Consider the following 21,517-nt stretch of genomic DNA (forward strand, 5'->3'; position numbering starts at 1 on the left):
ATCTCAGAGGACTCTGGTCTCCACTTCCGCATGAACCTCTGAGCGAAAACCCCGACCCAACGGAGTGTTCAAAGCACTTTCCTCCAGACTTAAGGTCCAAACCTCCCGGAAACTGAGCGTCTTGAAGGCGGCATTACACCTGGTCCTGGTCTTGCATGGTGAATGGATGTGAACCGCAAGCTATTAGATGGTGACCCTGGCTAGTAAAGGCTTGCATCACCCTCTAGCAAGACCTGCATCACCCTCTAGAAAGACTTGCATCACCCTATAGAAAGAACTGTATCACCCTCTAGAGAGGCCTGTATCACCCTATATCAAGACCTATTTCACCCTATAGAAATGCCTGCATCACCCTATAGAAAGACATGTTTCACCCTGTAGACAGACCTGCATCCCCCTAGAAAGACCTGTTTCACCATATAAAGAGACCTGCATCACCATATAGAAAGACCTGTATCACCCTCTAGGTGCAGGAAGACCTGTATATAGACCTGTATCCACCTATAGAAAGACCTTTATATAGACCTGTATCACCCTATAGAAAGACATTTATATAGACCTATATCACCCTATAGAGAGAACTTTATAAAGACCTGTATCACCCTATAGAAAAACCTTTAGGGGGTGTGTCAACAGCACCTTAACATGATTGGTCTACTCTGTCCCGTCATTGAACGACCTGTCTGTATCATCTTTGCTTCCTATCGGAGTTCTGTGTGAATATATTTGAATACAGCAGAGACTCACGATAGAAGTTATGAAGTACTCGGGTTTTGTGTTCAGCACACCAAATAAAAGACCTGCCATCTCAACTCCCGAAACGACCACGTGAAGCCATGGAGATGCGACCACCATCATCATAATCACCACCACTCTATTTTCAAACAGCCCCGTTACAAGTGGGCGAGGTTATGTGCGCGGCTCCTGTGTGGGCGTGGTTATGTGCGATTTTCTTGTGTGGGTGTGGTTATGTGCAAGTTTCCACTGTGGGCAGGGCACGGATATCTGCGCGGAGCAATGACCTGAAGCGGTCCATGGAGCTGGAGGATGCGTTCCGCGCCGTGGGGGAGTTCGGGCCGTACCAGCGGCGGGCGGTGGGGCTGCTGGTGCTGCTACAGGTATTACAATACAACACAATACCTCTACTGGCGGGACGAGCGGCGTGACGTATAAGCGTAAGGGTGACGTGGCCAGGAAGTCGGGAGGGTGGGGGCTGGGGGGATTTCAAACTCCGACTAGTTTGGTTTTCAGTCTTTAAAGACTCCGCGGGGGTCTGGGTGTTGGTGGTCTGCGGAGTGGTTTCCCAGAGTGGTCTCCGGCTGGTTCCGGGTACGCCGGGGAGGACCACGCTGCGGGGTGTTGATATCTGTAGGGTGCATCCCGGGGACCCTGCCCTACGTCACCGCCACAGCACCGCCCTACGGGAGGAGCGGCGCGAATATGTCGTCCTGGAAATGTCGCGTGAACTCGACCGAATGACGCCGAGATTTTAGGATGTTTGATGTAAAAAGTAAACTTTCAGTATGCAAAGTTGATTCGCTCACATGCAAATAACACTCGACTTTCTAGTCCCAAACATTTCATGCGCGTGTGCGTGTGAATGTGTACGTGTGTGTGCGTGCTTGCGCACGCGTGGGTGTGTGCGTTTGTGCATGTGTGTGTGCGTGCGCGTGCGTGTGCGCGTGTGTGTGCGTGTGTGTGTAGCTGTACATGGCGGGTCAGGCTATGCTGCTGGTTCTGGTCGGAGCTGCTCCAGACTTCCTCGTTGACCAGACCGCCGCGGGTCACGGAGGGGTCCGCTTTACTGAGGACCTGGACTCTATCGTCACTGAGGTAAGGGCCTCCGTCAGACTCAACACCACCATCACCTCCACCCCAACACCGACCCGACGCTACCTAAACACCATCACCTCAACACCAACCCATCACCACCAGCCCATCCCCACCACCTCTACACCACCTCTACACCACCTCAACACCGCCTCAACACCACCCTAACACCACCAGTAACACCCATCACCATTCATCTATCTGTATGTGTGTCTGTCTGCTGCCTGTCTGTGGGTCTGTCTGCCTGCTGTCTGTCTCTGTGCTGCCTGTCTTTCTGTCTGCTGGCCTGTCTTATCTGTATGTGTCTCTGTCTGCTGCCTGTTTATCTGTGTGTCTGTCTGTGGTCCTAGTGGTCCCTGGTCCAGGACGAGGCCTACAAGGTGAGCCTGGCTGGCTCTCTGTTCTTTGCTGGAGTCCTGGTGGGAAACATCGTGTTCGGCCCGCTGTCCGACAGCATCGGGCGCAGACCTGTCTTCCTCACCGGTACTCGCTCTACACTACTACTACCTTACTACTACTACTACTACTACTACTACTACTACTACTACTACAACTGTACTACGACTTTACTACTACAACTGCTGAACTACGACTTTACTGCTACTAGTGTACTACTACCTTACTACTGCTGCACTACTATCGTACTACTACTACTGCTGCTGTGCTACTACTTTGCTAGTGCTGTTCTACGGCATTACTACTGCTACTGCCTCTATACTACTACTTCACTACTTACTATCACTATACTACTACTTTACCACAACTATACTACTACTTTACTACTACTTTACTACTTTGCTTCCATTATACTACTACTTGACTACCACTATATTACTCCTTTTACTAACACTATACTACGACTTCTTCTACTAAGACAAATAGTTTATGTGATAAGCCGTCCATAAACAAGCACAATAAAAACCTTGTTTAGTGAAACTTATTTATATGTATGTATATTATTAATTTATTAATCTGATTAACTCGTTAGTTGAGTTGAGTGGGACTGGTGAACCCTAAGGAGGAGGAGGAGGGGTTAGTGAAACGAGAGCAGCACTCATGAGCCCTGTTGTTCTCCGCAGTGCTATTCTTTGAGGTGCTGTTTGGCTTCCTGACGGCTGTAGCGCCGAGCTACGAGCTGTTCGCCCTGTCCCGGCTGCTGGTGGGCCTGATGAACGGGGGCATGGGTCTGGTCTGCTTCGCCCTCACCCAGGAGTACGTGGGCCGGTCCTACTGGGCCATGACCGGTGAGTAGCCAACAGGCTAGGACCGGTGAGTAGTCAACAGGCTAGGACCGGTGAGTAGCTAACAGGCTAGGACCAGTGAGTAGTCAACAGGCTAGGACCGGTGAGTAGCTAACAGGCTAGGACCGGTGAGTAGCTAACAGGCTAGGACCGGTGAGTAGCTAACAGGCTAGGACCGGTGAGTAGCTAACAGGCTAAGGCGGTGAGAAGCTAATAGGCCACGACCAGTGTTTAGCTAACAGACTAGGACCGGTGAGTAGCTAACAATCAAGGACCGGTGAGTAGCTAAAAGGCCATGACAGGAGAGTATCTAACAGCTTGGACCAGTGAGTAGCTAACAGGCTAGGACCGGTGAGTAGTTAACAGGCTAGGACCATTGAGTAGCTAACAGGCTAGGCCGGATCGTATAGGGATAGCAGCGTATCTATGTTAGCGGTTCCAAGATTAGCATGTAGCTGTTCTAACAAAGTAGCAGCATGTAGCTTTGTTGACGTGTGTGTGTGTGTGTGTGTTTGTGTGTGCAGGCACCATGTCGAACTGTGCGTTTGCGGTGGGCATCGCTCTGTTCGGCCTGCTGGGGTTCTGCGTGCGGCCTTGGAGGACGCTGGCTGCCACCACCAACTCCCCCGGAGTCCTGTTCTTCCTACTGGCTGTGTAAGTACTAGACCCCCAGGACCCACCTAGACACCCAGGACCAACCAGGCCCCCCAAGGACCCCCAGGACCCACCTAGACCCCCAGGACCAACCTAGACCCCAGGACCCACCTAGACCCCCAGGACCAACCAGTACCCCCCCAGGACCCACCTAGACCCCCAGGACACACCTAGACCCCCAGGACACACCTAGACCCCCAGGACCCCCAGGACAAACCTAGACCCCCAGGACACACCTGGACCCCCAGGACAAACCTAGACCCCCAGGACCCACCTAGGCCCCCAGGACCCCCAGGACAAACCTAGACCCCCAGGACACACCTAGACCCCCAGGACCAACCAGTACCCCCCCAGGACCCACCTAGACCCCCAGGACACACCTAGACCCCCAGGACCCCCAGGACAAACCTAGACCCCCAGGACACACCTAGACCCCCGGGACCAACCTAGACCCCCCAGGACCCACCTTGACTCCCAGGACCCACCTAGACCCCCCAGGACCCACCTAGACTCCCAGGACCCACCTTGACCCCCTGGAGATACCTAGACCCCCCAGGACCCACCTAGACTCCCAGGACCCACCTTGACCCCCTGGAGATACCTAGACCCCCCAGGACCCACCTAGACCCCCCAGGACCCACCTAGACCCCCAGGACCCATCTAGAAGCCCCAGGACCCACTTAGACCCCCCACGACCCGCCTAGACCCCAAGGACACACCTAGACCCCCAGGATCCCCCATGACCCACCTAGACCCCCAGGACCCAGCTAGACCCCCCATGACCCACCTAGACCCCCAGGACCCACCTAGACCCCCAGGACCAAGCTAGACCCCCAGGACCCGCCTAGACCCCCAGGACCCACCAAGACCCCCAGGATCCCCCATGACCCACCTAGACCCCCAGGACCCAGCTAGACCCCCATGACCCCCCAGGACCCACCTAGACCCCAAGGACGGGGTCTGAGTGATGACGCAGACCTCAGCTCATGTTGGGTCTGCGTCCTCTGGTTCTCCTCAGAGTCCTGCCAGAGTCTCCTCGATGGCTCTACTCCCAGGGCCGTGTCGACGAGGCCGAGGAGGTGACCGTATAACATCTCTACCTTATAGTGATCATACCATCTCTACCTTATAGTGATCATAACATCTCTACCTTATAGTGATCATACCATCTCTACCTTATAGTGATCATACCATCTCTACCTTATAGTGATCATACCATCTCTACCTTATAGTGATCATAACATCTCTATCTTATAGTGATCATACCATCTCTACCTTATAGTGATCATAACATCTCTACCTTATAGTGATCATAACATCTCTACCTTATAGTGATCATAACATCTCTACCTTATAGTGATCATAACATCTCTACCTTATAGTGATCATACCATCTCTACCTTATAGTGATCATACCATCTCTACCTTATAGTGATCATAACATCTCTACCGTAGGCCTAAAAAAAAAAATTGTTTGGTTCCGGTTTCCGACCGACCCTGTCAATTTATGTGAGACCCAAATTATTTTATGATCAAACTATAATTACGTTTTTGTACAGCACCTCTTCATTCTGTACAAGGATGAGCGCATTCTCTCGTTTTTAAATGAAAACAACCTACCTATCATTCGCTGCCGCTGGAAAAAATAAAATAAATTCCCTACCTACCCATGACCTCAACTGACAACCAACAGGAACTTTTTTTTTAGGCCTTATAGTGATCATACCATCTCTACCTTATAGTGATCATACCATCTCTACCTTATAGTGATCATACCATCTCTACCTTATAGTGATCATAACATCTCTACCTTATAGTGATCATACCATCTCTACCTTATAGTGATCATAACATCTCTACCTTATAGTGATCATACCATCTCTACCTTATAGTGATCATAACATCTCTACCTTATAGTGATCATAACATCTCTACCTTATAGTGATCAGAACATCTCTACCTTATAGTGATCATAACATCTCTACCTTATAGTGATCATAACATATCTACCTTAGAGTGACCATAACATCTAGTGATCTACATCTCTACCTTATAGTGATCAGAACATCTCTTCGTTATAGTAATCATAACATGTTCTATGTGTAGTAATGCTGCGCTGCGTTGTGTGTTTAAGTATTACTTGAACGCACAACAATAATTGGAGAAAAAATCTGCTGTGGTTGTAGATATTGCGCTACGTTGCTATGAGGAACGGTTGCCCGGCATCCAACCTGAAGCTGCGGCGCGCTGACCCCGCCCTCCAGCGGAAAGGGGGCGGTGGCCTGCTGCGATTGGTCAGCCATCCGGTGCTGCGCTGGAGGACCATGTTGCTGATGTTCACCTGGTGAGGTCACAACCCTAGACCTGACCCTACCCTAGACCTGACCCTAACCTAGATCTGACCCTACCCTAGATCTGACCCTACCCTAGACCTGACCCTACCCTAGATCTGACCCTACCCTAGATCTGACCCTACCCTAGACCTGGCCCTACCCTAGATCTGACCCCTGTGTGTGTGTGTGTGTGTGTGTGTGTGTGTGTGTGTGTGTGTGTGTGTGTGTGTGTGTGTGTGTGTGTGTGTGTGTGTGTGTGTGTGTGTGTGTGTGTGTGTGTGTGTGTGTGTGTGCGTGCGCTCCAGGTATGCGTGTAGCCTGGTATATTATGGGCTGACCTTAGGAGCCGGGACCACGTCGGGCAGTCGCTATGGAAACGTGGTGATGTACGGGCTGGTGGAGCTGCCTGCCTATCCGCTCTGCATGTACTTCATCAACAAACCCTGGTGAGCATCCCATAATACTCAGGAGGCCGAGGGCTTACCATCGCTGGTAACCAACCCCACATCCATAGTTAGCATCTACTGATCAATAGGTAGCCTCCACTGATCAATAGCCTCTATTGATCAATAGGTAGCCTCTACTGATCAATAGCCTCTACTGATCAATAGCCTCTACTGATCAATAGGTAGCCTCTACTGATCATTTGCCTCTACTGATCAATAGGTAGCCTCTACTGTTCAATAGGTAGCCTCTACTGATCAATAGGTAGCCTCTACTGATCAATAGCCTCTACCGATCAACATCTGGCCTCAGAGGTCTGTTCTCGACGGAGAGAGGTGATGGGCCGAGGGATTGTGTTGGCTGTTTGATTGACAGCTGATTGGTGTGTCAGGGCCGGGAGGAGGCGGAGCACCGCTGGCTTCCTGTGTCTGGCCGGAGCTTCCTGTCTCTGTACTGTCATCCTCCCAGAGGACTCAGGTACTACTATACTACACACAGTACTGCATCACTACACACAGTGATGCAATACTACACACACCCTGTACAACACACAGTGCTGCAATACTTTATACACAATACTACAATACTATAGACACAATACAATGCACTGTAGTACAATACTTTATACACACAGAACTACAATACTGTGTGTGTGTGTGTGTGTGTGTGTGTGTGTGTGTGTGTGTGTGTGTGTGTGTGTGTGTGTGTGTGTGTGTGTGTGTGTGTGTGTGTGTGTGTGTGTGTGTGTGTGTGTGTGTGTGTGTGTGTGTGCAGCAGGAGCCCTAATCAACAGCAGGTCTTTAGCTCTGATGGGGAAGCTGTTGGTCAGCGCAGCGTTCAACATCGTCTACATCTACACGGCCGAGCTCTACCCCACCAGCATTAGGTAGGCTAACCACCAGCTAACCATGCTACCAGCTAGCTCTACCCCACCAGCATCAGATGGGCTAACCACCAGCAAACCATGCCGTCAGCTAACCACGCTACTAGCTAGCTCTACCCGACCATTATCAAGTAACCAAGGCTAACCATGCTATCAGCTAGATCTACTCCCAGCAGAGGTTCTCAGCTCCTTAGAGCACGGTTGGTTGTTAGTCGTCAGGGTTACAGCTCGGCGCTAGCAGGCATAACACAGGCTTCATCGTGTGTGTGTGTGTGTGTGTGTGTGTGTGTGTGTGTGTGTGTGTGTGTGTGTGTGTGTGTGTGTGTGTGTGTGTGTGTGTGTGTGTGTGTGTGTGTGTGTGTGTGTGTGTGTGTGTGTGTGTGTGTGTGTGTTAGGAACGCCGGGCTGGGGGTCTGCTCGATGGCCTGTCGAGTCGGGGGGATTCTGGCTCCGTTTGTTCCCTCCATGGTAAGAACGTTCTGGGGTCGGTGGGCTCTAATTATGGTACTGACTTTAAAGAGCACAGCAACATTGTGTGTGTGTGTGTGTGTGTGTGTGTGTGTCTCTGTGTGTGTGTGTGTGTGTGTGTGCGTAGAGGGTGGTCCACAGCTCCCTCCCGTTCACCGTGTTCTGCCTCAGCGGGCTGACGGCCGGCTGCCTCACCCTGCTGCTCCCCGAGACCCTCGGCAGCCCCCCAGGAGAGACCCTGGAGCCCCCCCCCCTGGACCCGGCCTCCGGCAGAGTGCTGCACCCCAAGGTGCCCACTCATACAACACATGATACAGGAACACAGTATCATATACAGGACCACTGTTTCATATACAGGACCACTGTTTCATATACAGGACCACTGTTTCATATACAGGACCCAGCAGTTGAGTGAGAAGGTCTGTCTGTCTGTGACAAATGGCCTTGTCTTGCGTTTTCAGCTCCATCTGTATGAGAAGACGTCCAGATGGCCAACTGACAGACACCCAGGTGACCTACAGACTGACGGCCACTCCTCCTACAGACAGACAGCCAGGTGACCTACAGACAGACGGCCTGCTGACCTACAGACAGACGGCCAGTCCTCAGACTGACAAGACAGACCAGAAGAAACTGTGTAAATGTTCAATTTTTGAGGGATTCGTACTGACTGAATTTATCTTGTTATATTTAAGAAGATATGCAATTCAAATTTTGTGATAATAATAAAGATGATATTTTGTAATGAATGGAGTTCGCGGTCTGGATTCTCAAGAGGCAGAGGAGGAATGCTCTGTGGAAGCTTTATAACCCTGTGGAGGTCCCTGTGTTCAACTGGTCTGTCATATCATTTAATATAAGCTCACACGCTTCACTTCAACAGACATTCATATTAAAAAAAGTCTATTTAAAAAAATAAACATGAAGTTGGTCTCAAAGAGGCAGAGTTCAAAGGTCCTGGAATAAATTAATGTTCTATAGAGGTAGGTGGATGGTTGATTAATAACAGACAGTACACACGGACTGGGATCTGAACATCTGCCCAGTCTGGAGAGGAGGCCTGGGATTGTCGGATCTGGGGCCAAACCGGACCGGGTCCCAGGGGGGTCCAGGGGAGGCAGGACCTGGGGGGTCCAGGGGGACCCAAGGACGAGCCCCGACCTTGAGGAGGACCTGGGAGAGGCCTTCTGAGTCCCAGTACCTCAGGAGAAGAGGCGATGAACTGCCGAGCCGGATGCTGTGTGCGTGCGGTTACCAGGAGGGGACGGAAGGTGTCGCCACATCCCGCCTGTCGGTCAACCAGCGAGCGAAAGACTTGACGTCACCTTGAAGCCTTTCAAAGATGGCGACCGATTGTTGCTGAAGTGCCGCTGGTTTCAGAATGTATAACGTTATGGTCAACGTTCACCCTTTCATCATGTTGAAATCTGATCATGTTTAGGATTTCACGGTCAACGACCGTCCATGTCTGTCAGGTGACGCTGGAGGCGCAGCGGCTCCGGGGAGGATGATAGATCTCCTCACCGGGAAACACACAACCTTCTGCCGGGGACCCCGGGACCGCCTCACTGGGGGACCGCCTCACTGGGGGACCGCCTCACTGGGGGACCGCCCGGGGATCGTCTCGCTGACCGAGAGCCATGGACGGCTCGGAGCTCAACGGAGGCTCGCCTCCACACGATGAGGAGCAGTTCCGAGCGGATCCGGTTTACGGCAGGAAGGTAAACCGAGCGGCCCCGCAGGACGGGACCTCAGTCCCGGGATCTAAATGTCTCCCCTGCCGCCTGGAGGATAGCTGCGTGGTCTCGGGCGACTGTCGCGACCACGGCCGTTCGAACGGCTTCAGGACCGCTGGGGGGCGGACGGGAGGGGGGGGGCACGCCGGTCCCTGTTCGGTCGGGTTGGGGGAGGAGATGCTGTCAGCTCCGGGTCCAGTCTCAGGGACAGGTTCCGGGCTCCGAGGAGGCTGCGGGGGGACGGAGTGCGGGGAGTCCCCGGACTCTGAGGACGTGATACCGGGACACCGGAAGGGGGACGGACAACCTGTAAAAGCCGAGGTTTCCGTCTCCGGTGAGCTCCAGATAAACGGCCGCCCCGGCGGGGGTCGAAGGGCGGATACGACCCTTGGCCAGCCGGCGGAGGGGGTTGCGCGCCGCGGGGCTGGCGAGGAGGTGAACGTTGCCAACGGCGGGTTGCACCTCGTCTGTACGCCACGTGACGTGCACGAGTCGCAGCACTCTGAGAACAATACCACGCTCCCCGACGAGCCCGAGCCCCCACCACAGGGGACGGGTGTCAGAACATCAGGCGCCGGCCAGGGTCACGACCCCGGGGGTCTCCCTCCCGCCCAGGACTTGACCGTCCCGGAACAAGGACCCCCTCTCCAAGTCCTGCGCCCGGAAACTCCCTCTGACGCTACCAATCCCCCCTCCTCCAGCCCCCCCTCCCCTGACCTCCCCTCGGCCAACCCCGCATCGGCCAGACCCCCCTCAACTGGTCCCAGCCCCCCCTCCCCTGACCCCAGTTTGGCGGCGAGGCCGCAGACCCTGAGGACCCGAGGGAGCACCGCGGTGTCTCTGAGCTGCGACGCCACGCCTCTCTCTCCGGAGGAGGGGGCGGGGCTGTACTTGGAGGGGGCGGGGCGGCGGCAGAGCGCCCCGGACCCCTTCCCAGACCCCCCCGAGTCCGGCCCTCCCTCCCCAACCAAGAGAACCACCATCGCAGAGTTCTTCACCAGGTACCCGCACGCACGCACGGACGGACGGACGTACGCACGCACGCACGCACGCACGCACGCACGCACGCACGCACGCACGCACGCACGCACGCACGCACGCACGCACGTGCACCAGAGGTGTACATCTATGAAAATCTAACTTCTAACCTCCTCCCCCTCTCCCTCTCCCTCCCCTCCTCTTCCCCCTCTCCTCTTCCCCCTCTCTCTCCCCCTCCTCTCCCTCCCCCTCCCCCTCCTCTCCCTCTCCCCCCTCGTCCTCCTTCTCTCTCTCCCCCTCCTCTTCCCCCTCTCCCTCTACCCCCTCTCCCTCCTCCTCCTCTCCCTCTCCCTCTTCCCCCTCTACCTCCTCCTCCCTCTAGAAGTTTGTTTTCCAGGAAATCCAAAGAGCCCGTGGTGCCTACCCAGAATGCACCAGGCTGGCGTCTGTTTGGGAAGGCGGTCCCGGAGAGCGATGGAGGCCAGCAGGTGAGACGCGGCTCAACGTAAATTTTAACATACATGTCATGACATACTGCTCAACATGCAAGTTAACATACATCTTACACATCACATGTTATACAGCACAACATGCATTTAGGAGTGAAACATATGAAGATATGTGAAGCAGTATTGGTAAAATCTATGTAGTAGTTATATAGTTGTTATATATGTTATAATTATCTAACGTTATATTATATATATATTTATATGCATATATATTGAATGTTTGTAGTGGTCATATATCTATATATCTATGTGTATATATATATATATATGTGTGTGTGTGTCATGTAGCAGTAGTGGTAATATATAGTATTATGTGTACATGTATATGTTGTAATGTACCGGTATATATTAGCCTGGCGATGTCATACTCATAAATCTAGTCAGAATATGAGTCTGAGACCGAACCATTGGGCTGTGATTATTGGGCGGAACCAGGAAGGAAAATGCCTCTTCGCTCAATTGGATAGACCTAAAACCAATCAGAGCAACGTAGTATGTGACGTATGTTGTGCGAAGCACAGCTATTCTCAAACTAACTCAACTGAGCGCACGTTCGAAGAAGTAGAAAAAGAAGATGGACATAAACGATTTATGCCTGTTTTGTAAAAATAATTTAAGGATACACGGACAAATTGGCAACACGGTCAGCATTTTTGGGAAAAAAAGTAAAAGCGCTGAGCGCTCTTTGGTGACGTGGTTGATTACGTTAATGTGTATCATCTGTCCATCAACGTATAAAGCCCGCCCTTACAATTTGATTGGTCAGATCACTTTTTGATCTGACCTAATACCTCCCAACGAGCTCAATCCCAGACTAAATCTCCCAGACCAAATATTTTGTGGGCGGAGTTCAGGCTGGTATCCAGGCTAGGTATATATATATATGTGTTTCTATAATGTAGTGTCTACCTCTGTGTCGCCCACAGCTCCCCCTGCCTCCCGGGAGGAGGAAGCCGCTGGAGTTCGAACCCCAGTCCACCACCGCCCTGATCCTGGAGCAGCGTCCTGGGTGAGACCCGTCGCCAAGGCTACCAACCCTGGGGGCACCGGAGGGACGGGGGGGGGTCTGTGTGTGTGTACGTCTGTGTGTTGGCGCGTGTGTGTGTGTACATGTTTGTGTTGGCGTGTGTGTGTACATGTTTGTGTTGGCGTGTGTGTGTGCGTGTTGGCATGTGTGTGTGTGGTGACAGGTGTGTGTTGTGTTCTCAGGAACCTCCCTGCTAAGAGTGAGGAGGAGGCGCAGAGACACCAGCAGGAGTACCAGGAGATGGTGGCAGGAGCACGGCGGAGAGGTAGACACCAAACATCTGTCTGTCTGTCTGTCTGTCTGTCTGTCTGTCTGTCTGTCTGTCTGTCTGTCTGTCTGTCTCTAGAGAGATACACAGTACTATATATAGTAGGTATTTTACTCCGAACTTCGTTATGTAAGGGATAATGTATAGAACGCCGGTCATTATCGAGAAAATAAGCCCCGACAGGGCGAACAGGACACCGACACACAGCGGAGGTGTCTTGCTTCGCCATGAAGGGGCTTATTTTACGATAATGACCGGCAAAGTTCTATACATTATCCCGCTTAGTACACGGCTACTTGCCAAAACAAAACAATTTATTTACAATGTATTTGTTACCAGCATTCATAGTGTTGATCAGCAGAGAAATAGTCCGCCCAAGACGTTGACGTCGTCACTTAGCAACCGACAGCGCTTGGGTTGATACATATCCCGCTTATTACATTGACATGTTACCGGACTACGTGCGGAGTGATACCAAAGGCAAAAAGTCCTTTTGTTTACCTTGACAGCAGTCATTATTCATCCGTTGCCAATGAATTATCAAAAAATAATTCACCGCCGGAAGTTGTGAAGTGCCCATGCAAGTGAACGGAACGTTGAAAAGACCCGTGTAAGGATCGAATATAATTCGAATATCAAAAAATGAATCAAAATTTGAAGGAACATTAGGCAGCCCTTAATATTCAAACCTGTTATGGGCAGGCCAAGAGGGAGAGACGTCGGAGAACCCGACGCAGTCTATTCATAATATAGTAATGACCACGGAAGAGGCAGTGAATGAAGTATTGATTAGACAGCGATTTATTAGAAACCTAATGAACCGTTGGAACACGCAATACCGGTAACCATAGCAACGCTGTAAACAAACCTCACGAAGCCCAATCCAGGAATTACTGAAGGCATTTAATGGTCAAAATATTATTAATATATATTCTAATATTAATATTAATAAAAAAACGAACTTCGAATATGATTTTTGGGCAAAAGTCAAAGCCCTAATATATAGTGTGTGTGTGTGTGTGTGTGTGTGTGTGTGTGTGTGTGTGTGTGTGTGTGTGTGTGTGTGTGTGGTTGTGTGTGTGTGTGTGTGTGTTGTGTGTGTGTGTGTGTGTGTGTCAGAGGTGAAGGAGGCTCAGAGGAGGAAGAGGAAGTTGAAGGAGCGCCACAGACGGGAGGAGAGCATCTCTCACGCCATCAACACCTGGACCGCCCACATCCTGCCGCGCTGGGACCAGATGTACGACACAAATATATACTCATATATACACAGCTACACTATATATACTGTACATAGATACACTAGTATATACACAGCTATACTAATATATACATAGATACACTATATATACTAATATATACACAGCTGTACTATATATACTAACATATACAGAGCTACACTATATATTTTAACATTTACAGAGCTACATTATATATTTACATAGATACACTATATATACTAACATATATATAGCCACACTATATATACTAACATATACAGAGCTGCACTATATATTCTAACATTTACAGAGCTACACTATATATACATAGTTACACTATATATACATAGATACACTATATATACTAATATATACAGAGCTACACTATATATACATAGATACACTGTGTATACTACTATGTACATAGCTACACTATATATACTAACATACAGAGCTACACTTTATATTCTAACATTTACAGAGCTACACTATATATACATAGATACACTATGTATACTACTATGTACATAGCTAAGTCAAACTATACAGAGCTAAACTATATATATTATATATATGATGTATAAATATATACATGTAGAGCTAAACAGATATATTTAATATCTGGACATCCTGTCTGGACAGGAAGTGCACGCGGCGTGTGCGGGAGCTGTGGTGGCACGGCCTTCCTCCCAGTGTCAGAGGAAGAGTCTGGAGCCTGGCCATCGGGAACGACCTCAACATCACCCCAGGTACACACAGCACGCACACAACGAACACAAGTACCAAGCACACACACACCACGCACAACGCACCACACTCACACCGAGCACACTGCACGCACAGACAACGCACACACACACACCCTTGCAGCCTTGGCAATGACAGTCTTTAAAGGTGTGTGTGTGTGTGTGTGTGTGTGTGTGTGTGTGTGTGTGTGTGTGTGTGTGTGTGTGTGTGTGTGTGTGTGTGTGTGTGTGTGTGTGTGTGTGTGTGTGTGTGTGTGTGTAGAACTCTACGATATCTTCCTCTGCAGGGTGAAGGACAGGTGGAGGTGTTCCAGTGAGACCAGCTCCGTCAACGACAGCGAGAGCGGTATGACATCATCCGCCTCAGCCAATCAGAGCAGACGTACAGACTCTGGGCTCCCTCAGCCAATCAGAGCAGACGTAGAGACTGTGGGCTCCCGCAGCCAATCAGAGCAGTCGTAGAGACTGTGGGCCCCCTCAGCCAATCAGAGCAGACGTGGAGACTGTGGGCCCCCTCAGCCAATCAGAGCAGACGTGGAGACTGTGGGCCCCCTCAGCCAATCAGAGCATTCCAATGGTTACCAGCGGTTGCCAACGGTTACCAATAACATCTGTTAAAACGTCTTCCTTGTACAGATTTTTCAAAAGAGTGTTATAATGAATGTAACCATGGCAACGAAGCCCTTTGGTGTGATGACTGTTTACCTGCTGGTTACTGACTGGTTACTGACTAGTTACTAACTGGTTACTGACTGGTTACCGGCTGTTCCAGACGGGGGGGCGTCGCTGGCCGACAGGGAGTCCAGTCTGGACCTGATCAAACTGGATATCTCCAGAACCTTCCCCTCGCTCTTCATCTTCCAGAAGGTACCTTTCAATCAAACACTCAGCCCTCATCCTGTCAATCAAACACTCAGCCCTCCGCCTGTCAATCAAACTGATGGCCTCTCTCTCTCTCTCTCTCTCTCTCTCTCTCTCTCTCTCTCTCTCTCTGTCTCTGTCTCTGTCTCTGTCTCTGTCTCTGTGTCTGTGTCTGTGTCTCTCTCTCAGGGCGGGCCCTACCACGAGGTGCTCCACAGTCTCCTGGGAGCGTACACCTGCTACCGGCCGGACATCGGCTACGTGAGTCACAGCCTCTACTGTAATGAGCCTACATAGTGGGGCGGTCTCTCTGTTCTCTCTTCCGGTCTCACCCCCCGTCTCTCTGTAGGTCCAGGGCATGTCGTTCATGGCTGCCGTGCTGCTGCTGAATCTGGAGGAGGGCCAGGCCTTCATCACCTTCACCAACCTGCTCAACAAACCCTGTCAGGTCACCTTCTTCAGGGTGGACCACCAGCTGGTACGCACGCACACGCACGCACTCACACAAGCATGCATGTATGCATTGCAGGCACACACAGGCACACGTACGCAAGCACGCGCACACAAATAATCTCTCTCTCTCTCTCTCTCTCTCTCTCTCTCTCTCTCTCTCCTCCTCTCTCTCTCTCTCTCTCTCTCTCTCTCTCTCTCTCTCTCTCTCTCTCTCTCTCTCTCTCTCTCTCTCTCTCTCTCTCTCTCTCTCTCTCTCTCTCTCTCAGATGTTGAAGTATTTCGCAGCCTTTGAGGTTTTCTTCGAGGAGAATCTTCCTCGACTCTTCAGACACTTCCTCGCCAACAGCCTGACCCCTGACCTCTACCTGATAGACTGGTAGGTCCTGACCCCTGACCTCTAACTGATACACTGTTAGGTCCTGACCTCTACCCGATAGACTGGTAGGTCCTGACCCCTATCCGATAGACTGGTAGGTCCTGACCCCTGACCTCTACCCGATAGACTGGTAGGTCCTGACCCCTGACCTCTACCCGATACTGGTAGGTCCTGACCCCTAACCTCTAACTGATAGACTGGTAGGTCCTGACCCCTGACCTCTAACTGATAGACTGGTAGGTGCTATTTCTTACTAATGCTATGGATGCTAGCTGTGAAGCTAACTGAGATGAACTCTGATTAGAGTCCCGTGAATAACTCAAGGTTCTTCACGCTGTACGGTACGGTCCTAACGCTGAACCTGGTGCATTGTGGGGCTCCAGGATCTTCACGCTGTACAGCAAGGCGCTGCCCCTGGACGTGGCGTGCCGCGTGTGGGACGTGTTCTGCCGGGACGGGGAGGAGAGCCTGTTCCGCACGGCGCTGGGGCTGCTGCGGCTCTACCAGGACGTCCTGCTGCAGATGGACTTCATCCACATGGCCCAGTTCCTCACCCGCCTCCCCCCCGACCTCCCCCCCCATCTGCTCTTCAGCTCCATGGCCAGCACCCCCATGGTCTGCAGCGCTGGCCGCTGGGCGCAGGTGAGGAACAGCGGCCCCCGGGGGCTGAGGCCGGTACTGCGGGCCCCCCGGGGGCCGAGGCCGGTACTGCAGGCCCTGGTGGTCTCCAGATGTTTGACCTCTAGAGCTCTCTCGTTATGTGGCGGCTGCGTGTTCATCTCTCCTTCTGTTTCCCTTCAGGTGTTTTCTTCATTGATGAAGGACGGCTACAAAGAACCAGAGAAGAACGGCAGCCCAGCCCTCCGGAGCTAACCCTAGCCCACTGAGGAGCTAACCCTAGCCCACTGAGGAGCTAACCCTAGCTCACTGAGGAGCTAACCCTAGCTCGCTGAGGAGCTAACCCTAGCTCACTGAGGAGCTAACCCTAGCTCACTGAGGAGCTAACCCTAGCTCACTTAGGGGCTAACCCTGGCTCACTGAGGAGCTGGCGCTAATAAGCTAACACTAACTTTATAGCGGCCATGGTTCTCAAACTAATGTCCAAGTTCATGCGAACTGCGAACTGAAAAGTACTCACTAGCTACCTATGCTATTGATGCTCGCTATGAAGCGAGCATCAATAGCTTTAGGTGGATGCTATCTGATTTTAGGGCTAATATGGATTGAAAAGAAGTGCGGGAGTAGACTCTCCAGGTCTCCAGCAGAGCCAGGGGCCCCCGCCCAGACCGGCTCTCCCCTACAGAACGGACCAGGGGCCCAGAGCGGCTCCCACTACCGAATGGACCAGGGGCCGGCTGGTTGGACTTGATGGATCTCCTTGTGGCTGCTGCATGCTAGACCATCCAACAGTATTCATTAGTAGACCTCAGCATTTCTTAAGTTAGATTTATATCGTATAACATAAATATCTTGAGGAAAAGTATTGATAACAATGCTTGAACTAAGACCAGAGCAGAAGAACAAATTGTCTTCTTTGGCTGACACCTGCAGCCGAATGAACCAGCAGAGAACAATGATCGATCTCTAGGTGTTTGACCTCTAGGTGTTTGACCTCTAGGTGTTTGACCTCTACGTGTTTGACCTCTTGAGGTTTGACCTCTAGAAGTTGTACCATCGATCAGGTCTCTCCATAGTCTGGCTATTGCCAGACCAAGATCAATCGTAGATTGCACGTTGGTCAGGGGAAGCTGCTGTCATTTTCTTCAGCACAAAAGGCGTGATCAATGGGCCTAGTTCATATGACTCTGTACGTGATTGGCTGCTTTCCGTCGCTTCCTTGTCGTCATTTTGGTAAACCAGCCAATAGCGTGCCAAGGGGAAAAGCCATCTTGGTGATTGACTCCCGCAAAAATGTATCGGAAGCAGAAAGAAATGTATTGCTCTTCTCCAGACCCTTGTGCAGGGCGAGATCAAATTGCCGGCAGAATGGGCGGGTCTACCCAGTCTAGTCTCTCCATGTTGGGCTGAGGCGAAAGTGTCCTTGTTGGTCCCATGTCCAGACTCCGAGGGTGAAGTCCTGAAGGACTGCGGTCAGAGGTCAGGTCTTGAAAATGTTCCAGACTTGTATGTTCAGGCGCACATCTATACCACTCCATACAACTTGAAGCTAAAGGCACCTTATCCAGCTCTAAGCAGCCTATCAGCCCCCCCATTCATTACCCCCCCCCCCCCCCAAACAAACAAACAAACAAACAAACAAACAAACAAACAGAAAATGTCTGTACAGGCCGTGTATCAAACACTACACCTGAGAGTTAATTTCCATGGTAGTCCTAGCCAGCTCTGCTATCATGCGTACCTATTGTGTGTTAGCTAGCCACCTGTGTGATGGCTAGCCTGTTATCTGTTTGTTAGTAGATATTTGACTGTAGATAGCTAGCTTTACATTGCTAGCTGAAGTAGGCTATATGTTAGCTAGCTTACGGTGCGTGTCTTGCTCGTCCCATTTGTTGAGACTTTATGGGTACGGGTCGTACCATTGTTGAGACGTTAGGGGAAATGGTCGTACCATTGTTGAGACGTTATGGGTACGGGTCGTACCATTGTTGAGACTGGAATAAAATACTTCTCACTCCTGAGCTAAAGGAAGAATAAGATACTTGTTTTTTTCCAGTATATTAACTGTATTGCTTTAATGACTGAGTTTGCTATAATGAATCACATTTATACTTTAAGATTGAAGACTTTAAGTTGACTTCTTGTGTGCTTGTACAGTTTTCACTCAGGCGAGTTAAAGAATTCAGCGATGACTTCAACTTGTAAATAAATTCTTCCTCAAGACCTCTTCATCTTTTTTATCTCGTCTCTTGAGTCCTAGTCATTTAATTCCTTTATTTGATTGCTTCTGCCTACTATAGTGTTTATATAGGTAGGCCCACATTGTAGGCCTACACAGTTATTTAATAGTTTTTTTTTCTACTGATGTCCGGAAGCGAACACCTTCAGTTCCCTTGAGCTGTGTGAATAGAATATTTAACAAAATAGTTAATTAATAGTTTTTTCGAGAGATATGACACTGATTAAAACGTATTAATTGTATATTCAACTAGAAAACGTATTTCCTGCAGGAAATGCGGTAAGGGCTGGACTGCAAAATGAGGTTAAAAATGTTTTAATAAGCGACGTAGTTTAAGACGTAAAGAATTGTTGAATGGCTTGAATCAAATTAAAGTTTTGAACAGATGAAGTAAACATGCACACCATTTGAAAATGTAAAATCTTTGGAACAAAATGATAAGGCTGTTGGAATCCTTGGAGTCTCAGCTTTCATATGACATATCGTTTGTGTACAAGTCTGAAATAGTTGAGCTGTAAGTGTTTTGAATGGTGGCTTAAGATTTCAAGATATTCTGAACATTTTAAAAGTTGAATGGAGTCTCTAGGGAATTTTTTTTGAAGGAGATAGGTCCCAAAGTTGCATGACAATAAGTAAATAAATAATGAAGTCTAAGAATTACAATAGTGCGGCGCTGCATGCGGCACTCACCTAATTTCTGCCAAATTCTACACACTACACCTTCAACTGTAAATTAGTGGCCCTTGAACGCACCAGGTGGCTCAAAAATGTCCCCTCAAAACTCAAGTTGAAAACCCCCAAACGGGCTGAATCCAACTCTTCAAAATTAACTGGGAACAGAGAAGAAGGAAAAATAACTCAAAACATGTGCAATGTCCGGTTGGTTCCGCTGGGGGACAGCAGGGAGATGAGGAACACCAGGGGGCAGCAGAGAGCTGAGGACCACCAGGCAGGGAGCAGCAGAGCACTGAGCACCACCAGGGAGCAGCAGAGAGCCGAGGACCACCAGGGAGCAGCAGAGAACCGAGGACCACCAGTTTAGGCCCGGAGGTTCTGATTGCAGTTTGATCTCTGAAATCAATGACCAGAGCATCTGAATGTAGATGCTTCCAGGGTTATTTTTTACTTTAAATATAGCTACTTTAAATGTAGCTGGTGGCCTCAGTGAAGTTTCATGGATCAGATTCCGGATGAACCCGCTCTAAAGTACAGACAGAGTCAGGTGAGCGAGTCCCAGGAAGGTCCTCTGACCTCTGGTTTTTAATACAATTTTATTACAGGTTATCACAGGTTTAACATGTTAAAACGTGTTTCTAATAGCAGTGATAATTTCATAGCTGTGTCATTTGTATCCTGTCTTTTGTTGTTATAATTTACAGTAAAGTGAGGTGGAGATACATCTAAAATATTACGTTTAGATAAATGCCCCGACTAGGTTGGTAGTTCAGATGAAACAGGTTCCAGTAGGTTGGTAGTTCAGAGGAAACAGGTCCCAGTAGGTTGGTAGTTTAGATGGAACATGGACCCAGTAGGTTGGTAGTTTAGATGCCACAGGTCCCAGTAGGTTGGTAGTTTAGATGGAACATGGACCCAGTAGGTCGGTAGTTTAGATGCCACAGTTCCCAGTAGGTTGGTAGTTTAGATGAAACAGGTCCCAGTAGGTTGGTAGTTTAGATGAAACAGGTCCAAGTAGGTTGGTAGTTTAGATGCCACTGATCCCAGTAGGTTGGTAGTTTAGATGCCACAGTTCCCAGTAGGTTGGTAGTTTAGTTGCCACAGGTCCCAGTAGGTTGGTAGTTTAGTTGCCACAGGTTCCAGTAGGTTGATAGTTTAGATGAAACAGGTCCCAGTAGGTTGGTAGTTTAGATGCCACAGTTCCCAGTAGGTTGGTAGTTTAGTTGCCACAGGTCCCAGTAGGTTGGTCGTTTAGATGCCACTGATCCCAGTAGGTTGGTAGTTTAGATGCCACAGTTCCCAGTAGGTTGGTAGTTTAGTTGCCACAGGTCCCAGTAGGTTGGTAGTTTAGTTGCCACAGGTTTCAGTAGGTTGATAGTTTAGATGAAACAGGTCCCAGTAGGTTGGTAGTTTAGATGCCACAGTTCCCAGTAGTTTGGTAGTTTAGTTGCCACAGGTCCCAGTAGGTTGGTAGTTTAGATGCCACTGATCCCAGTAGGTTTGTAGTTTAGATGCCACAGTTCCCAGTAGGTTGGTAGTTTAGTTGCCACAGGTCCCAGTAGGTTGGTAGTTTAGTTGCCACAGGTTCCAGTAGGTTGATAGTTTAGATGAAACAGGTCCCAGTAGGTTGGTAGTTTAGATGCCACAGGTCCCCACTAGGGGGCTATAGATCCTGCCCTCCCAGTGGACAGACAGAAGTAATTTCAGGGCATATTCAGATAACACGAGCAGCACTGAGGTCAGTGCCTGCCTTTTGTTCATGGATTAATGAGATTTTTTATGAAACAAAAAACACCTCCTTCCTTATTGTAACGATCTAATGAGGCCCGATGCCACAACCGTGGTGGGAAAGTCTCCACCACCTCCCTCCACCTCCCATCACCTCTCCCTACCACCCTCCACCCCTCCTCCCCCTCCCTCCACCCTGCACGACCTCCCACAGCCCTCCACCCCCTCCCTCC

The 21,517-nt window shown here is 50.0% G+C and overlaps 2 protein-coding genes across 4 annotated transcripts; both read left to right on the forward strand.

The window, feature by feature from the left end:
- Positions 1-1,002: 1,002 nt before the first annotated feature.
- On the forward strand, positions 1,003-8,691 carry slc22a15 (solute carrier family 22 member 15). Of its 2 annotated transcripts, none has more exons than XM_056608788.1 (13): positions 1,003-1,118; positions 1,705-1,833; positions 2,181-2,313; positions 2,910-3,074; positions 3,596-3,725; positions 4,744-4,804; positions 5,912-6,069; positions 6,364-6,504; positions 6,894-6,979; positions 7,277-7,388; positions 7,781-7,853; positions 7,981-8,142; positions 8,315-8,691. In XM_056608788.1, exons 1-13 carry the CDS (start codon positions 1,035-1,037, stop codon positions 8,411-8,413), a joined length of 1,533 nt encoding a protein of 510 aa, XP_056464763.1. In that variant the 5' UTR covers positions 1,003-1,034; the 3' UTR covers positions 8,414-8,691. The 2 variants fall into 2 exon arrangements, with proteins under 2 accessions (XP_056464763.1, XP_056464764.1); XM_056608789.1 differs by having other exon boundaries at positions 7,280-7,388.
- Positions 8,692-9,747: 1,056 nt separating this feature from the next.
- Positions 9,748-18,931, forward strand: LOC130404155 (TBC1 domain family member 12-like). Of its 2 annotated transcripts, none has more exons than XM_056608785.1 (13): positions 9,748-10,590; positions 10,950-11,055; positions 12,003-12,085; positions 12,286-12,368; positions 13,491-13,608; positions 14,231-14,337; positions 14,597-14,680; positions 15,107-15,201; positions 15,385-15,456; positions 15,545-15,673; positions 15,915-16,024; positions 16,408-16,666; positions 16,826-18,931. In XM_056608785.1, exons 1-13 carry the CDS (start codon positions 9,767-9,769, stop codon positions 16,895-16,897), a joined length of 2,142 nt encoding a protein of 713 aa, XP_056464760.1. In that variant the 5' UTR covers positions 9,748-9,766; the 3' UTR covers positions 16,898-18,931. The 2 variants fall into 2 exon arrangements, with proteins under 2 accessions (XP_056464760.1, XP_056464761.1); XM_056608786.1 differs by having other exon boundaries at positions 10,953-11,055.
- Positions 18,932-21,517: the final 2,586 nt, after the last annotated feature.

The sequence above is a fragment of the Gadus chalcogrammus genome, chromosome 15, assembly GCF_026213295.1.
Source record: "Gadus chalcogrammus isolate NIFS_2021 chromosome 15, NIFS_Gcha_1.0, whole genome shotgun sequence".
Lineage (NCBI taxonomy): Eukaryota > Metazoa > Chordata > Actinopteri > Gadiformes > Gadidae > Gadus > Gadus chalcogrammus.

What these genes read in the sequence shown, in the direction of transcription:
- slc22a15 (XM_056608788.1), top strand. Translation starts at nt 1,035, where the DNA reads ATGGAGCTGGAGGATGCGTTCCGCGCCGTGGGGGAGTTCGGGCCGTAC. An exon ending in ATGTTGCTGATGTTCACCTG is followed by an intron (nt 6,070 to 6,363) that starts GTGAGGTCACAA and finishes CGTGCGCTCCAG; the next exon opens with GTATGCGTGTAGCCTGGTAT. An exon ending in GCAGAGTGCTGCACCCCAAG is followed by an intron (nt 8,143 to 8,314) that starts GTGCCCACTCAT and finishes TTGCGTTTTCAG; the next exon opens with CTCCATCTGTATGAGAAGAC.
- LOC130404155 (XM_056608785.1), top strand. Translation starts at nt 9,767, where the DNA reads ATGCTGTCAGCTCCGGGTCCAGTCTCAGGGACAGGTTCCGGGCTCCGA. An exon ending in AGAGCGATGGAGGCCAGCAG is followed by an intron (nt 11,056 to 12,002) that starts GTGAGACGCGGC and finishes TGTCGCCCACAG; the next exon opens with CTCCCCCTGCCTCCCGGGAG. An exon ending in ATCCTGGAGCAGCGTCCTGG is followed by an intron (nt 12,086 to 12,285) that starts GTGAGACCCGTC and finishes TTGTGTTCTCAG; the next exon opens with GAACCTCCCTGCTAAGAGTG.